This window comes from Phyllobates terribilis, unplaced genomic scaffold, assembly GCF_046119375.1.
Source record: "Phyllobates terribilis strain yellow unplaced genomic scaffold, ASM4611937v1 Scaffold_4__5_contigs__length_816908805, whole genome shotgun sequence".
In the NCBI taxonomy this organism is placed as follows: Eukaryota; Metazoa; Chordata; class Amphibia; order Anura; family Dendrobatidae; genus Phyllobates; species Phyllobates terribilis.
In genome coordinates this window covers 245747028-245772176 of record NW_027362764.1, presented here as the reverse complement: position 1 = coordinate 245772176, position 25149 = coordinate 245747028, and the positions used below count along the sequence as shown (strand labels likewise).

Sequence of the window (25149 nt, the reverse complement as noted above, 5' to 3'; positions counted from 1 at the left end):
GATCCTAATGACAGATTCCTTTTAAGTCAATGACCCACTGACAATTACAGTTACATAAAAACAAACAAAAAAAAACAGCACACAGCATTGAATCAGATTTTCAATTGCTTACCTCTAGGAAAGAGATATTATGATTCCGTCTTAAGTGAGTGATTTCCAGATTTCCAAGCACAACCTGACATCCATTGTACATTCTCTTCATAAAATTGTAATGATCTTCAGGTGAAGCGATTTGTGTCAACTTGTTGTCAGTTCCCAAACAAACTGGAAAAGAATACAAGAAATTAATCAAATGAGAAACATAGCAAAGTAAGAAACATGAATTAGATCAGTCAATTATAATAAAACAGTTTACTCCTCAAATTACCGATTCTATAAAGGTAGATCCAAAATATAGAAGTAGACTGTTCTAGAGAATACACCCCCTATACTGCTGTTATAGTAGGAGATCTAGACTACAAAGCCAGACTACATCCAGACAGCTATTACATGGTTAAGTCTAGACTATTCATCAAAACTGCTATTATAGGAGAAAGTCTAGATTACACATCCAGACTGCTGTTCTAGGAGAAAGTTTAGATTACACATCCAGACTGCTGTTCTAGTGGGAGATCTAGACTACATAGCCAAACTACTGTTATAGTTGTAGGTGTATACTATACTTTTAGACTTTAGTTGTAGGGGGCAATACAGACTGTACTGCTAGACTGCTGTTATACAGAAGATCAAGATGATGCAATCAGAGTTCTGTAATAGAGGGCGGTCCAGACCATGCAGCTACACTGCTGATATAGGAGGAGGTCCAGACCATGCAACTACACTGCTGATATAGGAGGAGGTCCAGACCATGCAGCTCCACCGCTGGTATAGGAGGTCCAGACCATGCAGCTCCACTGCTGGTATAGGAGGAGGTCCAGACCATGCAACTACACTACTGATATAGGAGGTCCAGACCATGCAGCTCCACCGCTGGTATAGGAGGAGGTCCAGGCCATGCAGCTCCACCGCTGGTATAGGAGAAGGTCCAGACCATGAAACTACACTGCTGATATAGGAGGAGGTCCAGACCATGCAACTACACTGCTGATATAGGAGGAGGTCCAGACCATGCAGCTCCACCGCTGGTATAGGAGGTCCAGACCATGCAGCTCCACTGCTGGTATAGGAGGAGGTCCAGACCATGCAACTACACTGCTGATATAGGAGGTCCAGACCATGCAGCTCCACCGCTGGTATAGGAGGAGGTCCAGACCATGCAGCTCCACCGCTGGTATAGGAGAAGGTCCAGACCATGAAACTACACTGCTGATATAGGAGGAGGTCCAGACCATGCAACTACACTGCTGATATAGGAGGAGGTCCAGACCATGCAGCTCCACCGCTGGTATAGGAGGAGGTCCAGAATATGCAGCTTCACCGCTGGTATAGGAGGAGCTCCTGACAATGCAAAAAGACTATTATAGAGGAAGGTCCATACTACACAGTCAGACATCTGTTATAAGAAGAGCTAGACTACATATTTAGACTATAGTCATAGTGAACACTCTAGAATAGATCATTTAGTCAGACTCCTTTTCTAGGGGAAGATTTAGACTATACACCCAGACTGTTGTTAAAGTTATAGGACTATAAAATACTGTTCGACTTTTTTTTACAGGGGAAATACAGACTAAATTGCTAAACTGCTGTTATACGGTTAGCTACAGACTAAATTGATACGGTTAGATACAGACTAAATTGATGTTATACGGGTAGATACAGACTAAACTACTGTTATAGAGGGAGGTCCAGACAATACAATCAAAGTGCTGTAATTGATGGAGGTCCAGATCATGCACCAAAGTTATAGGAGGAGGTCCTGACAATGCAAAAAGACTGCTATTATAGTTGAAGGTCCATACTACACAGTCAGACTTCTGTTTTAAGAAGATCCAAACTACATATTTAGACTGCTGTCACAGCGGACACTCCAGAACGCCCATCCAAACTCCTGTTATAGGAGTTAATCTAGACTACACATCCAGACTGGTGTTAAGGAGACACTATAAGGGGACGTACTGAATTTTACTTTCACTTATTTTTAGCTATGTGCTATTACGGTAATTAAAAGTAATTTCAAAGAGATTATTCTCTTAACATTAGAAATAATCTTAGATTCTAAAATTACCACAATCAATCATCCCATCTAAGAATCTAACATAGGTCCAGTTAAGTAGGGAACAGGGAGAAAATAGACTTGAATTATTCAGAAAGCTATTCATTTTCTCTAGCAATAATCATTTGGACTTGACAGAGAACGAACTTTGATCCTTGAGTGTTAAACAGAATGCAATGGTAACTGGATGACAGGCACGACAAAGGTCAATCCATTATTAATGTAGGAGGTCTCCTATTGTACAGTTCTCCTCCACAGAAGACTGTAACCCAAGACTGTTGTGCAACTTATTGAGCACTTGTTGATAATCGTCTATGTAAATGGTTGTAAAGATAATTTATATGATATATTTACACATGACAGATATTACTTTATTTACGAGATACTGTTAAGCCCCCGTCTCACATAGCGAGATCGCTGCTGTGTCACGGTTTTGGTGACGCAACAGCGACCTCACCAGCGATGTCGCTATGTGTGACACTTTGCAACGATCAGGCCCCTGCTGTGAGGTCGCTGATCGCTGCAAAGTGTCCTGGACCATTTTTTGGTCGTTGCTCTCCCGCTGGTCAGCAAACATCGCTGTGTGTGACCAGTGGGAGCAGCGATCAGGCTGGTAACTATGGTAAACATCGGGTTACTAGGGGCACACACGCACCTTGTAACCCGCTGTTTATCATGGTTACGAGCCTGCTAAAGTGAGCGGTAACCTCCCGCTCACTGTAGCAGAGTGGTAACCATGATAAACAACGGGTTACTAGGAGGGCGTGTGCCCCTAGTAACCCCATGTTTACCATAGTTACCAGCCTGCTCCTGCTTCAGCAGGCTCGTAACCAGGAGCAGGACATTGTGGAAAGATTCTTTCCACGATGTCGCTGCTCCCCTGATCGTTGGTGAGCCTGCCTGTTTGACAGCTCACCAGCGACCACATAGCGACGCAGCAACGATCCCTGACAGGTCGTATCGTTGTCGGGATCATTGCAGCGTCGCTAAGTGTGACGGGGCCTTAAGTAAATGCATTTTAATTTTGCAATCATTTGATCAATTACGTCTGTTGACAAATGTCTTTGTTCGTAAATGTCCTTCTCAGATGATCATTCCAATGATGAACTGTCAGGATGTTTGACATGGGGGAGGGGGTAGTTTCCTCTTTCTGGACCCCAACCATGAACTGTCCAACAATATGAAATGCCAAATGATAACAGTGGTAGTTTGCAATGCATTCTTTTCTGAAGTCAGTAAGTATCCTCCTGCAGAAATGCGTGTATTGAACAGCTGCTTGGGCTACACAGGAAGTTTACAGATGACTGTGTGTATACAGAGACTCAATTCTTGAACTGGCATCACTAAAGAAGCAGAATCACAGCTGGAAATGACCTGTTTTTTTTTACCCGTTCACTGCCAAAAGTGAGGCTATGGATATATATTGTAGTACATTGAGAGTCAACTAGCTCTCGGGATTATCATCTTCTGGGAGAGATGGTTGGCACAGAAAGCACTTTAAAGAAGTCTGTCACGTGATTCATGTTACCCAAACCTCGGGCAGCAAAAATCAGAGCCTGGCTGCACAACTGCAGCCAGGAATATCCTCCTCTGAAACGCTCAGGCATTTCAGAGGAAATATAGTTAGAGATGAGACTAGTCTGGCATGTCTCCAAGTCGGCTTTTACCAGCGCACCTCCAGATGATTGACAGGTTTCTTACAAGGCCTTGTCTCATCTCTGGCCATGGTCCTCAGCTAGATCTTCTAACTGTATTTTCTGTGAATATTTTGGAGTTAAATATACTTTGTTGCAATCATGCAGTCAGACTCTGATTCATGCTGCCCCTGGTTTAGGCAGTTGTATCAGTTATCAGGTTCCCTTTAACATGAATAAAGTGGATTAGATTCAACACTGTCTGCAGCCAACTTTATGGTCTTCATACACAGACACACAAAACAGTTTCAAGGCTGCCTAGCCTTTAACTAAACACATAGAGGGTCCCTGACCATGAGATCCTGGACCTACTTTCCAGTACATCAGCACATCACAGTTGGTCCACACCATTCTTCAAGGTGGCTCCTACAGATCATTCTTTCACAGAGTGAGAACCTTGTCCTACAGTCTCTCGCTTTATCTAAACGAGCCCTCTCAGGTGAATGAGTTAATTAATTCAACTCATGTGTGCAGTGGGGTTTTCTCTTTTTTCTCCACACCACCGACAATGCCCTCTTCTGAGTTTTACTGTGGCCATACACATTAGGTAAAGGTAGTTTTACGGTTGGGCAACCATTGGATGAATGATGGTCATGTGAACAGTTATGAAAACTTAACCATACACATTTTTGTCCATATTGGCCATTTAGAAACCTAACTATACTAGTTCAATGATAGAAGCAACAAATAAGTAATCTTTCTGAAAAATATTTTTTTCACAGAAAGGTCTTTAGCCTAATCGTCTTATGATAAAAAAAATCTGACTTCATTGCAGACTGCTGCTGCAGTGAAAACACAGAAACTGGAGATTTTTAGCTGGACCCCAGGGGGCAAGTACCTCTCTCTGTTTGTTCTTTTACAAGTTTGTTCTTTTACAAGTTCTTTAATAAGTATATGTGCCCACGATACAGAAATGGCTGTGTGCCCACGATGCGTTTTTTAAGCGTTTCCGCAGCGGTAGAAGGCCTGCCATGTTCCCCAATGATAATCCGCATGTGCTGTGCACATGCTGCAGAAATTTCCGCTGCGGATTATCATTGCGGAAAAACCGCAGCACTACCAATTATTTTGCGGAAGTGCTGCGTTTTCGCCGCTATTGACTTGCATTAGACCACATGGATTACGCATCACTGCATAAGTAGATGCGCATTCCATGCGTTCTAATGTGCGGATGGTACCCAGGTCTAGAGAAGAGGAGACTCTTCTCCGGACCTGGGTACCATTGAAAACTGTAAAAAAAAGAATAAAATAAATATATACGGTGCGCTCCTCCTTGCTTGGCAGCAGTTCGCGATGGAATGAAGGACCTGCGCTGACGTCAGAGTCAAGTGACGGGTCACGCGACGCTGACGTTGGCAGGTCCTTCACTCTACCGCTGCCGGCAGCCGGGACGGAGGAAATCAAGACAGCGCGGGCCATCGGAAGGTAAGTATATATTTATTTTTTGACATTCTCTCGAGTCACAGTATATAAATCCATGTCATTTGCATGGATTTATATAGTGTGACCAAGTTGACAAGCACTTTCCAAGTGATGCTAAAATCGCTTGGAAAGCGCTTGTCAACCCGCATGCGGAAATGCATGTGAAGAACGCTTCATTTCCGCATGTCCCTGGCAGGAAAACGCATGTACAATCCGCATGTACAATCCGCATGTACAATCCGCATGCGTTTTTTTCTGCCAGGGAGATGCAGAAACGCTCAGGAAAAAATCCTGAGCATTTCTGCATTGTGGACACATAGCCTTAAAGTGAAAAATCTCTTTCAGAACAAAAAAACTTTTCAGCTTACAGATCGCAGACCAGGATTGTTTTGTTTGGAGAAAGAAAAACACTGCATTACAGCATAAAAACCTCATCTGTGAACATAGTGGTGGTGGTATCATGGTTTGGGCTTGTTCAGCTACATGGGGGCTAGGGCAGCTTGCCATCCTTGATGGTACAATCAATTCTGAATTATACCAGCAAATTCTAAAGGAAAATGCACATCTGTCCATGAACTGAATCTCAAGAGAACCTGGGTCATGCAGCAAGATAACAGAAAATCCCACAAGTCGTTCTACAAAAGAATGGTTAGATAAGAATAAAGTTATAATTTTGGAATGGCCAAGTCAAAGTACTGACCTTATAAAAATGTTATGGAATGACCTGAATCAAGCATATCATGGGAGAAAACCCACCAACATAACAGATTTGAAGCTGTTTTGTAGGGAGGAATGACCTAAAATTCCTCCAAGCTAAGGTGCAGGACTAATCAACAATTACTGGAAACATTTAGATGCAGTTATTTCTGTACATGTACCAGATACTGAAAGCAAAGGTTCACTTTCTTTTGTCACTCACAGACTTGTGACATTAGATCATTTTCCTCATTTAAAACATGACTTCCTCACAAAACCACAGTAGCGATGAAACGCGCGTCTAGGGTAGATGTACCTCCTGCACAGGACCACCAATATGTCTAAAGGTAAACGATTCTGATTCTACCAATATATCTACTGATATTACATATGGCTGTTGGCTACTGTTACTTGATTGGATACATGTCCACCATTTGACTAGAATGATTATACTGTATATACACAGCCTTTTCAATTGCCATGGTCTTATCTCTTTTGACTGCTTTGCCCTCTCCTTTTATAATTAGTGTAGGGCACTTTAGCCTATTTCTATGTGATAGTTTATCTTAGACTATCTGGTGAGGTACTATTGGTGACGCAGTAGGTTTCAGGGTCTCTATACATGGATTCTGCTATGTTCTGTCCCTTATTATTTGTATACAGTGTGTAATATGTTTTGGATTTTTAATCAGGAAATAAAACATTTGCTTTTTTGGATCTATTACTCCTCCAGCATCTTTATAGGTTTATAAAAAACAAGACAAAGTCTGATATTTTTGACTAATTTCGTTTGTCTAGTTTTCTTTATCTACTATTAGGGCTTGTACGAAAATCCGATTTAGTTTTAGGTCAAATTTATACAGAAATATCAAAAATTCTGCCAAACTTTCAAGCAGCACTGTAAAAATATCTCAGGGAATTAATATTTCTGCAATATGTACGTACAGACTGACTGACCGTGCACTTACACTTTAAGCAGTGTTGACAGACAAGTCCTTATTATTGCTGTCTGAGTCATTTCCTTCTGAACGTAACTTTGCACTCCTCCACCTTTATATTTCCTGTTGCATCACTACCTAGTCATACCTGGACCGGCTCATTTAGAGCTGAAAGACTGACATCACGGCGCACATTTCTTGTTGCTACCTGTGCTAACTTTCCACATGCAAACATAATAAAGCCATTACCAGGCCCAGCAGATGCTCCTATCAGTGCGACATTACCATAAGCTCTCTATCTACAATTCACATGTACTCTTTGCTTCCTTCACCAAAGTTCAGATCACTGTCCTCTCTTGTCACTCTAGTGATAACCATTAACCTTTGTAAATGTTCCACGAAGGGCAAATATTTATAAGAAAACACAACGAGGAGATAGTACAAATGCGAATGTTGGCACATGAGGTGAAATGGATGACGTGAATCATTTTTAATTACCTAAAAAATTTGCAGTGTGAAAGGTGTAAAAAGAATGGACCATGTGCTGATTCCACAGACAGTTGTACAGAGTCTTGTCTGCTGGGACAGTATTGCTTCTAGACAATGGTTTTACTACTCTACAACATTTTCTCTGACAAATATGACTACAGTCATACTATACATCCCAGAAGAGAGTCGCAGTGAAAGTCACCTTTCAGTGTTTCCTTTTAATTTTGCCTAGAAATGCAGACAGAACACTAGCAATATTTGACCTGTTACAGTAGGTTGGTCTTTTTTGAAGAAGATGTGTCACCAGGTCATAAGTGGCTAGATTTTGTTCGTATTTTATACCCTTTGTTCCTCTGAAGTTTTGTAAAATCTGCCATACATTTCCAGAAATATAGGTCTATTTATTTAGTTCTAATTGTTATAGGGTGTTGCTCATAGAGTAATAATACAGAGCAGTCAAAACACACTCCACCCACACCCAGGGAATCCTGTGAGCAACGCCCCTTTAGTAAAGATCACAAAAATTAGCAAACAAAAATGCCCATATCTCTGAAAAAAACAAACCAACAAGAAAAAGGAATGATAAGGTGAGCAGCAGGAATAAAATAAGAACAAAAACAGGCCACTTTTGACCTGGTGACAGGTTCTCTTTGACCCTTTACAGCTATTTTTGTGGGGTTTTATGGACACATTAAAATGCATCACTGAAAGGATGTTGTTTCTAGGACTTTGCTGTGGAATTTTAGTTGGAAGTAAAGGCTGCCTGATTTTTTTGTACTTGCATTGATGCTTTGTCTGGAGTTGATTCCTGTCTCATTATTTTAATAGCCTTACTGTAAATGTAGCACCCCGAGGGCTCGGCTGCTACAGGGGTATTGCACCTCAAACCAGAGGTGTGATATTCCACTCCCGGGTAAGGATGGAGTGTGGACCAGGACTCAGTAGCTGCATGCACCACACACACCCCATTTCCGAGGGACAGCTCAACGGTGCTCCCACAAGATAGAAGTGCAGGCACGGCAGCATCTGTCCCTGGCTGGAGTGGGGAGGGGGTGGAATACCCAGTGGTGTAGGAGCAGATAGGGGTGGGTCTCTGGGCATAGGTAGGAGCCCATTGGTTGCTAGTCACCTGGGCTCGGGTGTCAGAAGGAGGTATAAAAGTTGGGCACCATCTTAGGACAGGGTCCAGTTCAGTCCGGTTCAGTTCAGAGAGGAGGAGAAGAAGACAGGAGTTCAGCCAGAGAGGGCTGACAGGGAGCTGTGGCTCAGTCTGGGCCCAGCTCCAGAGGCAGGCCTGGAGTGGAGGCCAGAGACAGCAGAGAGAGAGAGGAGAAGGAGCGGAAAGGAAAGTAAGAAAGGAACTGGAACAGAGGAGAAAGGAAGCAAGGAACACAGAGAAAGGCCCAGAGACATGAGGACAGAAGGAACCCCATATGCCCAGAGGAGATACAGGGTGAAGGGTTGGCAGAACAGGGTACTGGAACCCAAATTGGTGGAGGCAGCAGATTCCTCAGCCAAAGACCGGAGGTTGTTACCACATCTTGGTGCGACCCCTCACTACATCCACCAGAAAGGCATACCGTATAGGGTCAGGGAAACCGGGAGAGGTTTCGCCAACAGAAGGCCCGAGGAAGTTGGACAAAGGTGGGTCCCTGGTGGGGACGGCCAGAGAAAGGTAGAGAAGGGAGCTCTGAACCACACTCTGGAATTACCTGGGAGTTGACCGAGTCCCTTGCCTGGTGGACGCAGCACGGCTCGGGCAGTCATCGCCTGCAGCATTGACATGAACAACAACTGTGAGTAAAGCATTGAAAACTGCAACCGCACGTCTCTGTGGTTCCTCGCCGCACCAGCACCATTAGCACTGGGACGCTCACACCATCACTCCCAGCATCTCTCACATTAGCTGCCCTGAGGCAATACTTCTCCCGTGGGGAGTTATCCCATACTCAGCTGCGCAAACAACATCAGCCTCAGCGGTCTGCAGCGCAGCGGCGGTCCCCACTGACCGCAATCCACGGGTGGCGTAGTCGGACATTTGCTATACATTAAGATTGCCACTGGTTTGACCACCCTGGGCACGGACCGGGTCACCGCCACACGGAGACTACAACCCCCAGCATTCTACAACAGGCCCGGTTCCGGGTTCCCCTGCACAACACAGGCCCAGGGGGTGCGTCATATACACATGGTGTGGCAGCATTGATAGGGACTGGTGAAGATTTTGCTTTTATTCCATGCTCCTAGACTTGGCACAGCTATTACAGACATGATATCAACTGCAGCGAAATAAAGGGAAACCTGTCATGCACCTGGGTTCGAACCCCTGAGACTGTGTTTTGTAGTCGACTTCTCTGTACACCAAGCCATAGCATACACACCTTTTCTCTGGGTGTTTAGATTCTGATATTCTTGCTGCAGTTTGTTTAGCATAACACAGGTGTTTTCATTTGTCTGCCCTATCACCTTTCGGGTGTGGCTTTATATTCAGTCCCCCTGCTGGCATTTCCAGCTGGTTATAGTTTCTTGTGGATGTTCAGCCATTCTGCTATTGTTGAAAGCCATTCAGTGAAATTCCAGCTAGGGTTTACTTCCTTGCTGTTTCTGTTCTTTACTTTGCACCTACCTTCTGCTTCTTTTTAGGAAGTAGGCAGCATATAATCTAAGCGTACGTACTTTATACTTTATTTTGTATTTTGTGGTTTACTTTATTCACTCTGGTATCTTTTCTTTTTGTCAACACACTTTCCCTTTTGTAGGTAATTTACACACTGCACTGCTCTTTGGTTCTTTATGAGGAGTGTGAAGCGCTCAATGGCCTTTCAGGCAGTATAGGTCCGAGTTGCCATCTTCTAGTCTGTGGTTAGTGCTATCTCCGCTCATTCAGGAATCTTTAGGGACTGCTGGTCAGGATCTCTAGTCTGTACAGGAATCGGCAGGGTCAGTGGCACTGTTTAGTTTGTTACCTACTTTTCCAAGTGAGTTGTTACACAATCATAACTAAACCTCTCAAAAAGACCACCCTTTTGGGTAAACAACCCTTCTATCTAGACCAGACCTAATGTGATCGATTTTTAGTTCCACCTTATAGTAAGTATATTGGATGTCTTCCAGGAGACTACATGCAATTTCAGGTGGTTATCTCTTTTTTATTTTACATCTGACGATAACATTAAGTATTCCTCTGGGATGATGTTTTAAAATGTAAATATTCCCTTTTTTAACAGGCCACAATCTTCTCCTGGCCCTCATACCCACACCCTAAATTTGCTTTATATGCCATGACCAATTTCCACACTCCACTCCTGCCTCTAAATGTACCTGGATGCCAGGGCTGTGTATGGTGATGCAGGATCTTAGGATCATGCACAAAATATATTTGGGACATGCAGCATCTTGAGAGGCCTTCGTGGTACCCTGTGGTAATCTGGTAAGGCTCCCCTTTCACCAAAAAAGTCAGATTGTTCAGAGATAAGGTGATTGGGAAGAAACATTCTAAACACATCAGATGACGTCCTATTTATCTGACCACTGCAGCGAATCACAGATCTCCGAGACTGATGAAGAAAGATGTCATTGCTTCCTGTGCTAGCCGAGACCACAAGAGCGGCATGCGCAGGAACAACGGAGTGTAGAATTGGTGAGTATGGCTTCTTTTATTATTTTCGAACGATTCTTGCTTTAAAATAAAATTAGGAGTCGGCAACGCCTTTAATAGATTATTTAAAGTCGCTCAAACAAAGGAACTTTAGTTTAACATCTGATCAGTGGTACAACTACCCCATATGTGATGTCTAAGATACAGTATATATAGACATTTGAACTCATGCATGCTATCTAATAGGATAACACACTGTGCACAACGTAGTGTCAAGGCAAAATACTTTTAGCTATGAAAAAAAAATGTGCGTGTGTACTTTACACTTTACACTTCAGTGGCGTGGTGTACTCAGTGTAAACTTTTTTATTTTTGACTATTTTTTTCACAGTCCACCCTGTTTTCAAGTTTTAGTTATTGGTCTAAATTTTCTGGAGTTAGGAAGAAAGGCCAAATGTGCTGAGTTAGATGTGGTCTGCTTTGCCGTAAAATTCTGACTGCTGTGAAGCACAGCTGTTGGTATCCTGTCTACTGGAAGCCAAAAACCGCAACTTTCTAAAGAAGGACATGAAACATAAAAAAACAAGAAAATCTGAAGAAAGAATACATAAACATAAGCGATAACACAATAACCAAAAGATTATTAATCATAGTACTACAATCCAATCATTCTACTGAAATAAATAGTTATTTGCACTTCTATGTTCTTGTACAAAAAATGATTTCTTACATTTGGTCTTTTATGGAATTTTCACCTTAATGTCTTGGATTGTGTTTCTACAAGTGATATAAAATATTTGTAAGACTCTTTAATTCTCGATAGACCTCAATCCCTATGGGACAAACAATCATCTTGGCACAATATAGTGTGCACTTTTCGTAATGGTTAGTTCACTCAGATTGGTAAGTAGATTTTTAGGATTTTTTTCTGCTGCGTATTAGAGTTACTGAATTGTGGATGAGATGTGATGAAATCTTATTTACATGTATGCTGTCAATTTACCCTGTGAGTTGGACATCTGTACAATGTCAATTTACGCTGTAAAGGGTGAAATATCCGCTAAATCAATATTTTATAGAATTTGCCACATTATAGAAATACTGTAGCTCAAATGCTTATGCAATTTCCCAAGCTCCAGTTCAGTTCAACTGGAGCTCTGGAAAGAGAATAGCCCAAGGATCTTAAAGAGCAAGCTATTTAAAGAGAATCTGTCAGCAGTTTTTTGCTATGTAATCTGACATGGGCATGAGGTAGGGATAGAGACCCTGATTCTAGTGATGTAACACTTAGTTTACTGGGTGCAGCAGTTATGATAGAGTCTGTTTCCTCGGCTGGATATCTAGCAGAGCTCAGTTGTTGATCTGTGTATAATCCTGCCCACATCACTGATTAGCAGCTTTCTGTGCATAATGTATAGTGACAGAAATCTGCTAATCAGTGGTGGTGCAGTGGTTGGACTAGGAGGCACGAAGTCAGTTGTCATTTAGTGTTAATGTCCTATTAATAAAACACTGATTGTATTGAATCAGAAAAACACAGCCTAGTAAGTGACACTTCGCTGAAATCAGGGTCTCTATTCCAACATTATGGTGCTCTCAGATTACATAGCAAAAACTTTCTGACAGATTCCCTTTAATGGACAGAATTACAGTGTTTTATGGTGTGCTTTGATGCTCAACATTTCTTCAGTCTAAACTTATGGTTGCATCACTTATACATGAAAATTTCCCTATGTCTACAGAAAATCTGGTGGTGACATTGTGGTTGACAGGATCATAGACTTGTTTTCCCAGCATGGTATAAGATAGTTTTACACTGAAATTGTTTTATACCACCCACTACTTTTTTCGAATGACATTTTAATTACCATGTAGAACAAGCCTTTATAAAACCCTGACTGTGTTTTGCTACCTACACTTTTTTTCCTAGGAGTACTAAAGAAAGCCCTCAATTTCTGGTCTTGAAATCAATAAAACAATAGGGAGAGTCTATGTGTAGGTGTAGATTTACTCTGAAAACGTACTGATTATTCTCTAAATACTTCCTTACTCACTGCAGCTTTTAGCCGTCTACCTCTGAAGTATTGGCTATGGCCTCCTTTACCCCATTATTAGAAAGTATGCAATTCCACCAGTTGAACAAGAACAGATAAGAACACTTATTACAGAAATATTCAGGAAGTCAAAATGATTTTCACTATCCGAATCAGGAAGTCTGTACAGCTAACAGATCAACAAATACAATTATTAAATGGACATTATCATAAAATACTAGTTAATTTAATATTAGGAGGCATCTGTACAATCATCATTAAAAGACATCTGTTACGTAAGAACATCTCCATAGCTGTATATAAAAACCCAGCCTATGTCCTTATAATACAGCTGCCTGCATTAGATCACCTATTCTATCGAAGTTTGACAGAAGTGGGTCTACCACTTGAGATTGCCCCTTATTTCTAAACCCAACTGCCATGAGGTACTAAGGGTCTGTTTACATGAATTGACTGGGGAACTAAACGACGGCTGATTGGTAAATGTCTAACGATCACCGATCAGTAACTGTTTAATGACTAGCGGTCATTTAAAAGCCTGTTTACACGAGCAGAATGTGGTAAATGATGCAAACTGAACGTTCTGTAATAGATTGTTCAGTACACATAGGCTGCCATTGTTCTCGGTAGTGTGAGTCCTGTTTACACAGAATGATGTGCTGCCAAGAACGATAATTTTTAAGCAAGTCTAAAAATTATTTCACCCAATGAACAAGTCTTTTGCTCCTCCATCGGGTGATACTCAGCCTGTTTACGCTGAAGATTATTGTGAAATGAGCATTCATCGTGATAGTCTATCAGAGTAAATGCCCCTTAAAGGACTACAGCAGCAGACCTTCACCGGTTAAAATGGATATGCTGCCAGGATTTGTTTCCTTGCTGTGAACAATACAGCTCCTCAATTTTTAAATATTTTATTAGCAATGTCAGAGTTTGTACATGTGGGTCCTTATTCAGGATCCTCATCTATTTGCCAATGCCAGTCTCTTGGTCTGTGAAATGCTTCATTTCTAGTACAGTGGCACTGAACATTCACAGTTGAGATCTCTCACAGATTAGATTACATCTGATTGCTGTGATCAACTTATTTTTGAGGTACCTGTTTTAAAAAAATGGATTCCCAAAGTAGACAATCCCTAGAGCAAAGGTTGTGCACCCCCAGACTCCAGTAGTGTTGGCCAGTTTCACACTTGTATTTATTAAAAGCTAACTTGATAGCTTTGCTGGATTCATCACTTGATGAAAATGACTGGCGCCTGACGGACTCCGCATACAAAATAGTACAACACGCTATAACATTTTCTCTGGTATGTTTTGCCAAGTCTGTGACAAAGGCTTCAACACAGATGTGAACATGAACTACGATTGTACCCTCCACATACTTAGGGAAATGTATTTTTCTCCAAAATTCTATATAGACGATAGATAAGTTTTTACAGGTTAAGGTAATTAACTAAAATATTGAACTTACACAACTGAAAACAGTATAACAGAGATCCAAAACATAGTATTTTTATAAATGTAGAATGGTTCGGTTTTCTTTTCTTTTTTATAAGCCTTGGCAGTCCTAAATGAATACATAGGAGCCTGACCACCTGAAATAACAGAATTTAACTTCTGTTCCCCACAGGAGAAATGTGACTCGAGGCTCAGGCACAAAAAAAATAATCCATACTATGCCAAGTAATGAGCTTTCAAATTCAGACAGAACGGTGACCCGGGAGGTGGTGGTGCACCGCATAATAAAATTTGTCTTTGTCTAGGGATCATTTTTTGCCAATAATGGAAAGGTTTTACCATAAAAAGAAAGCCGGCAAACTTGAAGTTGTAAATTAGTCAACAAGTCTATAGAGAATGTATCCCATAAAGGCACAAGGAGTCAGTAACAAATTACTAATGGAAGGGAATCTAGCAATGATGCAGGCACATGACCGATTCCGAGAAATCTTAAAAAGAATAGAAGATTGCAGCTTCACTTATCAATTTGAGGAGTGGCAGCACACCAAACTGTGCGTTCAGAGTCCGGAGCTGCGGGAGACCTCACAAGGATCTAGTCAGAGCAACTTGGATACCATCGGACAACGAGCAGAGAGGATCCCGCATGGAAAATACAGTCCCGGGTAAGTAACATAACATTTAATAATATGAATTTAAAGTTCATAACCAAGCAGACCTACGCGTTTCGCTACCTGTACCTTTACTTGCTATATCACCAGTACTCACATCTGGAGATTTTAATTCATATTATTAAATGTTAAGTTTTACTTACCCGAAATTGTATTTTCCATGCTGGATTTTCCTTGCTCATTGTTCGACACTTATCTATTAGATTCAGTTTGAACAAAAAACAAGGTCAAAGACATAAGAAAGTCCAGCACATAAGATAACATATAACTGTGAATGGATGATGTTGAATACTAGATGACTGAACCAGTACAGGAGAACTGTGGAAGGAGTGGCCTGTTACATAGCAAAACTGTGGAAGGAGTGGTCTGTTACATAGCAAAACTGTGGAAGGAGTGGTCTAGTACATACGAGAACTGTGGAAGGAGTGGTCTGGTACACAGGAGAACTGTGGAAGGAGTGGTCTATTACACAGAACTGTGGAAAGAGTGATCTAGTACATAGAACTGTGGAAGGAGTGGTCTGGTACACAGAACTGTGGAAAGAGTGATCTAGTACATAGAACTGTGGAAGGAGTGGTCTATTACACAGAACTGTGGAAAGAGTGATCTAGTACATAGAACTGTGGAAGGAGTGGTCTATTACATAGAACTGTGGAAAGAGTGGTCTGGTACACAGGAGAACTGTGGAAGAAGTGGTCTGGTAAATAGGAGAACCGTGGAAGGACTGGTCTGGTACATAGAACTGTGAAAAGGGAGAACCAGGTGATGGCGCTGTCTTTGCCACCAAGTGAGATCACGGTGCAGGAACTTCAGGTTGGTCGTAAGTAAAAAAAAAAATTTTTATTATTCACACTAATATAAAACAATAAAACCCATATACACAACGAGTTTCGGCTGTTTGCAGCCTTCTTCAGGTGTCTTACTACGCTTAGATAGCACCACGTTTTTTCTCCTTTAGGAAATCTATTATAGAACTGTGAAAGGAGTTGTCTGGTACATAGGAGAACTGTGGAAGGAGTGGTCTGGTACACAGGAGAACTGTGGAAGGAGTGGTCTGGTACACAGGAGAACTGTGGAAGGAGTGGTCTGGTACACAGGAGAACTGTGGAAGGAGTGGTCTGGTACACAGGAGAACTGTGGAAGGAGTGGTCTGATACACAGGAGAACTGTGGAAGAAGTGGTCTGGTAAATAGGAGAACTGTTGAAGGAGTGGTCTGGTACACAGCACTGTGAAAAGAGTTGTCTGGTACATAGGAGAACTGTGGAAGGAGTGGTCCGGTACATAGGAGAACTGTGGAAGGAGTGGTCTGGTACATAGGAGAACTGTGGAAGGACTGGTCTGGTACATAGAAGAACTGTGGAAGGAGTGGTCTGGTACACAGGAGAACTGTGGAAGGAGTGGTCTGGTACATAGGAGAACTGTGGAAGGAGTGGTCTGGTACGAAGGAGAACTGTGGCAGGAGTGGTCTGGTACATAGGAGAACTGTGAAAGCAGTGGTCTGGTACATAGGAGAACTATGGCAGGACTGGTCTGGTAGACAGAACTGTGAAAGGAATGGTCTGGTACATAGGAGAACTATGGCAGGATTGGTCTGGTACATAGAACTGTGAAAGGAGTGGTCTGGTACATAGGAGAACTGTGAAAGGAGTGATCTGGTAAACAGGAAAACTGTGGCAGGAGTGGTCTGCACATAGGGAAAACTGAGGAAAGAGAGGTATGATGCTTCAAGGAACTGAAATAAGAGTTCTGGCACAAATGAAAACTGTGAAAGCAGTGGCCTGTTACATAACAGAACAGTGTAATGAATGTTCTGGCATATAGGAGAATACATGGACGATCTGTCCAGTGTGGACTAAGACACTGGAAATCCTATCAGATAAAAGACATTGGTGCTGTTAACGTGCTGTCAGGTCCTTATGGTACTGAAATCAGGTCCTTATGTTTATGACAGCGGAATTTGTGATTTGTGGAGTATGAGGCTAATAAATGAGAGGAGTGGCAAAGGGTGGTCATACATTCTGAAAGCTCATTCTTCTGAAAGCTATTTATGTCATTTACAAAGTCTCTGCCAGGCCCTACCTTAAAACAATGGTTTAGGTATGTTGAAATCCAACTTGCCCAATCCTTCTTTTACCTGACATCTGCCATCGAGGGAGAGTCAGGACCCCCCTATACATATTAAATGGTCAGTTGGTCCTGCCAAAGTATCCATTTTAGTCAATGTTCACCTAATGCCACTTTGAGTTACTTCTGTTTGAGGAACACTTGTCCACACGATAGACCACCAGATAATAATGCAATGCTGGATTTGCATTTAAAGCCCCAAACAGTGTAGGCGTTTATGGCAATAAGGCTTCTTATATAACGCAATATACTGTGTTTCCTTGTTCCAACTCCCAACCAGCAATAACTCTTACTTTCCTAATGTAACTGCAGAACCAGACAAAGTCTGATCCCACACAGATTTCATTTTATTCTTCTAGAGTTAATGACACAAACAGGAAACAGACACTGCACATAAATGTCCAACAGCGCAGCTCCTTATTCTGTGCCCTGATGAGGAATCCAGGCCAGGAAAACACAATTTGCTTGTAATGCAAGTACCTGATTGCAACCTCCATTGGAGGAAATTAAGATACCAGACTGGCTGGACCACTCTGTGCCAGCAAGATAATCTATGGCATGTTTTCCCAAGCCTGCACATTTATGGGGGTGCCCTGATTTCCGAAGGAATAGTGGGTGTATTGACACGGGATACGTTACATAAACTCCTGTATATCTGGACTCCATCAGCATATAGTTATAATTCACAAAGCAGAAGTTCACTGAAACCGGCTCACTTTCATACTATGAATGGTTTATTTGAAGGAATAATCCACTGACATGTAAATTATATCTGCATGTATTTATGTATTAACTGGAAACAGAAAAATGGACATGATACTTCTTTCCCCACATGTTATGATGAAACTTCCTTTAGGATTTTAGATGTGTCTATAGTTCTGCTGAAAACATTGGGATCTGGATTATTTCCAGGCGTGGTCACAATACGGCATTGTGTACTACAGATCTGAAATGCTTTATAATATATGGGATGTAAATTATCATTTATCTAGCCTTTAAATCCCACTTGTCATCAAAGATTACAGCTTCCTGGACCAATCCAGCAGTCAAGCAACTTTACAATAGTACACAATATGTCATATAAATCATATAACGTGTACTAGATGTGTTATACGGTTGTAGGGAATCTCTCATTGTGGACATGCTGTGTAATTTTTGGCAACATGGTAGAGAGCAGGGAAGCTGAACAGTTCAAAGTATTGGGTTGTGGGAAAAGATTTAATATAACTAGTATCATATTTATTGAAATCTGCTCCCTTTGGACAGCCCTAATCAGTGACTGACCGCCTTTCCTGTATAAGGGCTTGTATACATTGCACGACTTGGGGCCAAAGACAAATGCCGATCGGCTATATATTTGCTGATCGACGGTTATTTAATTGTCTGTTTAGACAGGCCTGCCGCGCATCAGATGCCCATATGTTACACGCACGCCGCTAGGTTCAGATAGGGGCGAGACAGGTTACATGAATTCTTTGGAATCCAGGGGGAACTATTACTCAGGGCGACCATAGACCATGTGCTGCAGCTTCTCAGGCACACAGGTGTATTGACCCTCAGGCACAGACACATAGGTTGTTTCACTTGCTGACCAGACACACTTGACAAGAGTCCTCATAAATGGTAGAACAGTAGCATTTAATAAGAAGCCACACAGCCAGTGCAAGTTAAGTCTTATCAGCAACAGGGTCCAGTGACAAACAATACAGCTTCCTTAGCAGCACAACAGCTCACAGTCTTCCCAGTAGTACAGGACAGCACAGTTCTAATGCAAAGGCACATTAATGAACACATCATTCTTTACAGCACAGTGAGATGGAAGAGGGGCGAGGGTTTGCTGAGGGAGATGATCCCTGTGACACCATTTCTTCCAGTCCTTATCTTTCTGCCTGACAATGCTCTGCACTGCTAGTTCAGGAACTCTACCTGACCTGTGCTTAGCTTCACTCCTGAATTGAATCCTTTTCACTTGCAGGGGCGCTTCTGTGAACACACACACCACCTTTCACTTCAGCTCCAGCCAGACAGTAAACAACTTCCCCACAGTCCCCCTGAGGCTCTGCTAAAACACTCATTTTCTCCTGTGACTGTGTTAACTCCTCTAGTTGCAGGATGCTTCTGGAGCACAACACTTCCTGTCTCCTGTGCTTGTGTTACTTCTAATAGTTGGCGAATGCTTTTAAAGCAACAGCACTACTTCTGCAAGTCACACATAGAATGATCATTAATAGACCGTTCTGTGCACATGGGCTTTCACTGTTATCGGTAGCACATGTCCTGTTTAAACAGGAAGAAGTGCTGCCAAGAAAATGGTTATTAAAGGACTTCTCCGGGAAAGGAAATAACTAAAGGGAATAAATAAATTCCAAAATACTTTGACTAGCAAATCATATTTTGTTTAGGGAGGTCATCACTATAGAATTAAAATGTCTGCCACCTTGTTTCACTGAGAGAAACCTGTCCTCGAATGTTAGGACAGATGCCTGTGAGCATCTGCAGTAGGAAGCTCCAACCGCCTTCATATGTAGGGAGATTGACTCCACTATTACTACTGGAGATCCCAGAGCTGCTGGAGTAAGAAGAGGCTGCTCATACTGCTGTCCCCTGTCTTTCTGAATAACAATATAAGTACCTCCAGGTTCCAGCAGCGGAGCTTCCTACTGCACATGCTGACAGGCATCTGTCCTAACATTCCAGGACAGGTTTCTGTCAGTGTAACAAGGTGACGGCCATTTTTATTCTATAGTGGTTACCTCTCTAGACAAAACAATTGTGATTTGCTCATTATCATATTTAGAATTATAAATATAATTACATTTCCTTCAATTATTTATTATTTTTTTCTATTCCCGGAGAACACTTTTAAGCAAACTTAAAAATAATTTCACCCAATGAACAAGTGTTTTTCACGTTTATTAGGTGATTGGCAGCCTGTTTACACTAATTGGCCTTGTGTGTGCATATACAGAAAGCTGCTAATCACTGATTAGGACTGCCCCCTTGACTTCTAAAGCCCCCGTCTCACATAGCGAGATCGCTAGCGAGATCGCTGCTGAGTCACGTTTTTGGTGACGCAACAGCGACCTCACCAGCGATGTCGCTATGTGTGACACTTTGCAGCAATCAGGCCCCTGCTGTGAGGTCGCTGATCGCTGCGAAATGTCCTGGACCATTTTTTGGTCTTTGCCCTCCCGCTGGTCAGCACACATCGCTGTGTGTGACCAGCGGGACCAGCGATCAGGCTGGTAACCATGATAAACAGCGGGTTACCAGGGGCACACGAGCACTTAGTAACCCGCTGTTTATCACGGTTACCACTCTGCTACGGTGAGCGGTAACCTCCCGCTCACCGTAGCAGAGTGGTAACCATGATAAACAGTGGGTTACTAGGTGCGCGTGTGCCCCTAGTAACCCGCTGTTTATCATGGTTACCAGCCTGCTCCTGGTTCAGCAGACTGATAACCAGGAGCAGGACATCGTGGAAAGATTCTTTCCACGATGTCGCTGCTCCCCTGATCGCTGGTGAGCCTGCCTGTTTGACAGCTCACCAGCGACCACATAGCGACGCAGCAACGATTCCTGACAGGTTGTAACGTTGTCGGGATCGCTGTAGCGTCGCTAAGTGTGACGGGGCCTTTAGCCCCGAATGAACATGGATTTCAATGAACACAGTGCAAGTTAAACTAAGTTTATCCCAACAAATCTATAGCAATCTGTTCAGCTTCTCCTTCTATTCACAGATCAGACTGCAAGTTTAATGTGAGAGGTTCTCTTTAAAGGGGTATTCCCATCTCCACGATCATATTCTAATATGCTGTAGGTGTAATAATAATAAAATTAGCAAATACCTTCAATTAAAAATGTAGTATAGTTCTTTTAATTGGCTATGTCTCTCTTTCCTTATGTGCAGACATTGCAGTAGCTTAGCTATCCATGGATATGACCACTAGCAACTAGTTAACTGTCATTATATGAGTGTTCGTATCCACATGGGGTAAGTGATACAGCAAATTGGAGGTAATTGCTAATATTATTATTATTACACTGACTACATATTGTTATAGGACCTTGCAAATGGGAATACCCCTTTAAAATCCCCTTTCCGACATGTGCCGTACTATTACGACAAATGTCGGGTCGGTTGTCATTGCTAGGACGCCCAGCGGTCAGCGCTCATAGCAAGTGAGCATTTCTGCTACACACAGCCGATCGTATGATTGCAGCTTCTAGTCTCCCATGGAGACTATTGAAACATGTGTAAACTAAAAAAAAATGTTTTTAAAAACATTACAAAAATAAAAAAATGTAAAAGTTTAAATCACCCCACTCAAAATAAAACTATAAAAAAAAAATCAAATATACACATATTTGGTACCGCCGCGTTCAGATTCTCCCGATCTATCAATATATAAAAAGAATTAATCCGATTGGTAAACAGCGTAACAAGAAAAAAATTAAAAACGCCAGAATTACGTTTATTTGGTCGCCGCAACATTGCAATAAAATGCAATAACGGGCGATCAAAACATCGTATCAACCCCAAAATGGTATCAATAAAAACGTCAGCTTGGCACGTAAAAAATAAGCTCTCACCCGGCCCCAGATCCCGAAAATTGGAGACGCTACGGGTCTCGGAAAATGGCCACTTTTTTTTTTTTAACAAATTTTGGATTTTATTTGCACCACTTAAATAAAAATGAACCTATACATGTTTGGTATCAAGAAACTTGTAATGACCTGGAGAATAATAAAACCAATGGTGTCGTTCAAAGGTACAAAAAATAAGCCCTCACACGGCCATATTGACCAAAAAATAAAAAAGTTACGGCTCTGGGAAGAAGACGAGTAAAAATTTAAAACGCAAAAATGAAAAATGGCAAGGGGGTGAAGGGGTTAAGTTGTAGTCTAGGACTAGCAATTTAGAGGACCTTGCCAACTGTATGTTTCATCTAGGTTTTTTTTCTTTTGCTGTTTTCTTGTAGTCACTTGCAGCTGTGTCTGATTGCTCTTCTTGTTTTTGTCATTCGCTACTGGTTTCCAAACACAATATGTAGTCTTCCATCCCTGGGGATGTGCATTGATATTTTTTACTATCTCAAAGGAAAGGAATGATGCAGCTGTGTGTTACTCGGGACTCCTACAAGTGCTGAGCAATTTATTGAAGAACATTATAATATGATGAGTTAATTGAACAGCATGGTGCTAATCTTTTATTAAAGTATTTTATTCTGGCCAAGTATTCACTAAATAGCCATCAAGAAGAACAAGCCAATAAGAATAATTAGCATTTTGCTAATGATGAGAATTTCAACTATATCTAAACTAAAAGAAGGAAAAGTCTTCCATATTTATCATTTTTACAAGGATTTCACTTCCTCCAGCTAAATTATGTCCTTGTCTTATCCATAGCATCTGAGAAAGAATTAGGGTGAGCAAATAAGGCAAATAACCAGGGACCTTCACCACTCCTCTTGTTATGGGATCAAGGTAAGGTATGAGCTTTGTTATTTTCTGGGGAGCAGATGGAACACTATTACTTATTAGAAGGCACAAAGGTGGGAATTTTTATTTTGCATGGCACAAAAGTGGTTGCTTTTACTGTTAAAGGTTATTATTAGCAAATCCCTCCTTTCTACACCAAAACAGTTACAACAACTACTTTTGTACCACCATGCAAAATGTGAGCAAGGCTTTTAGTTGATAAGTTACCTTGGGTTCTTTTGTGAAATATTGTATGCCTTGCTCTTATAGTGATCTTTATTGGTTGATCACTGTTATGGAGGGCCATAGTGGTCTTTTATTTCCTTCATTTGCACACAATCTGCCTGATTGCATTGGTGGAGTGGAAACTATTCAGAGATGTTTTTGTAACTGATCCAGTCTGATGAGCATCAACTACTTTTCTCCAATATTCTTTACTCATACTATGATACGCTACTGTGGCACCCCAGGGGTCTGGTCTCCACAGTAATAGCAATGTTATGTCTGAGAGCAGGTGGGAGGTCTCTTGGTCAGGAATCCTATGCATGCCACACCTCCTGCCCAGTCCTGGGAGGGGAAGAACTTCCCCTATATAAAGCTGGGGCTGAGGCAGGGTTAGAGAGAAGAAGAGTTGAGAAGAAGAGAAGCAGCTATAGGAAAGAGAGATCAGGAGCTCTGTGGGAGCAGTGCTAAAAGGAATCAGGGGCTGGCAGCTGAAGAGCTCGCCCTGATTGAAGAGTTACCACCGGACCCGGAGTCTGAGGCTGTGGGGATTAACCCAGACCCAGCAGCAGAAACCGCCTGGCAGGGGATTTCAGGTCCTCTGGCCAAGAAACCCGAAGGCACGGTCACACGCGTGGGACCAGCACCGCCGTCGTGGAGCGGAAGCCACTAGAAGGCCCCGAGTCACCGGCCATACGGGTGAGCACCACACGGTACACTCAGGGACGTGGGCTACCTTTACCCGCCTCTAGCAAGGAAGCCAGAAGAGTACAATTAGTTGGGGAGGCCTACAACTCCGCCTGGCCAAGGGGAATCCCATCTGCTCAAGGACTGACCAGGCCCCGACCGCTAGCCAGTACTCCGGGAGGGTCTATCTTTGTCACCAGTAAAGACCCTGAACTACACCGCATCGTCTCTGAGTGGTTCCTGCTACCCCCATCATCCACGTCGGCTGCCCTGAGGCCATACCCCTCCCGTTGTGGGTTATACCATCTACGCTGCACTATCCTACCACCGGCCTCAGCGGTCTGCCCTGCAGCGGCAGCTCCATAGCTGCATTCAACGGGTGGCGTAGTCGTCCTACATCTACTGCTAATATACCGCCACTTAGTCTGACTCCCTGGGCACGGACCGGGTCGCCGCCACGAGACTACTACCCCCAACAGGCCCGGCTCCGGGTAGTCCCCGCGTGCGCAACGCTACACCAAGTAGGCCCAGGGGTGCGTCACTACCACTATCATGCATTCTGAAGATCAGACTTTAATACCCTGTCACTCCATTGTAAAAAACCTGAAACTGATTGCAATAATTTTTGGACTGCTTTTTAAAAAGCTATTGCTTTTTCACTTTCCAAAGAGCAAACCTGTTGCTGCTCTTGAAAAAGCGATAATTTTTAGAAGGCTAATTAAAATGCTATTACTTCATTTTCCAAACAACAAACATATTGTAACTCCCTAAAAATGATCATATTTGCACCAACGCTTCTCAAAAAGCCATGTTTTTTCCCAAGTACACCGCCTGTATATAAACACCAGGAATGCAGGTGAATGCTTCCAAAAAGGGATAATTTTTAGACAATTTTTTACATTTTAAAAAGTCTGTCACTGTAGTAACTTTATATCGGAATGGCAAACATTTGTTTAAGCGGGCACATTTGAATTTCAAAAGATTTGCTCATCTCTATTAAATATGTCTATTTAGCCATCTACTTATGTATAATACCATATAGCTAAACTAAATTCCTTTCTTGCCTTGTGTCTTTTTTAAATAGAAGCTGAAGATTACAATGTATTTATGAGTTCTCTAAAAGCAAACTTCGCACCAGGGTAAGAAATAAGTGCAAATATGTACATTGCGTGGATTAGGGGAGCATCATCTTTATCCATTTATGTCTACAGCAAGTCTGACAAATAACCTTTAGACACTTGTAATATCGTTAAACAGTTTTCAATGTGAACAGACATAGTTAAACATTAAGCCTTCCACATCAGACAGACAATGAAGCCAGTAATGTAGCACATTTTACTTTGGAGCTTATTTTGTCTGCAAGCAACTGATAAAGTATAGGTGAAATAAAAAGAGATAAGTCCTATAAGTTCAACCAAGAATCCAAACCAAGAAAAATGGCTTCATTATTTCTTCTCCACTA

The 25149-nt window shown here is 42.1% G+C and overlaps 1 protein-coding gene across 1 annotated transcript in view; it reads right to left on the bottom strand.

The window, feature by feature from the left end:
- EGFR (epidermal growth factor receptor) overlaps window positions 1–25149 on the bottom strand; it is a 230189-nt gene that overhangs the window by 92104 nt on the left and 112936 nt on the right. The window contains exon 2 of the mRNA XM_073678191.1: window positions 113–264. Within this exon, the coding sequence (XP_073534292.1) occupies window positions 113–264 (152 nt within the window). The remainder of the gene's footprint in view (window positions 1–112; window positions 265–25149) is intronic.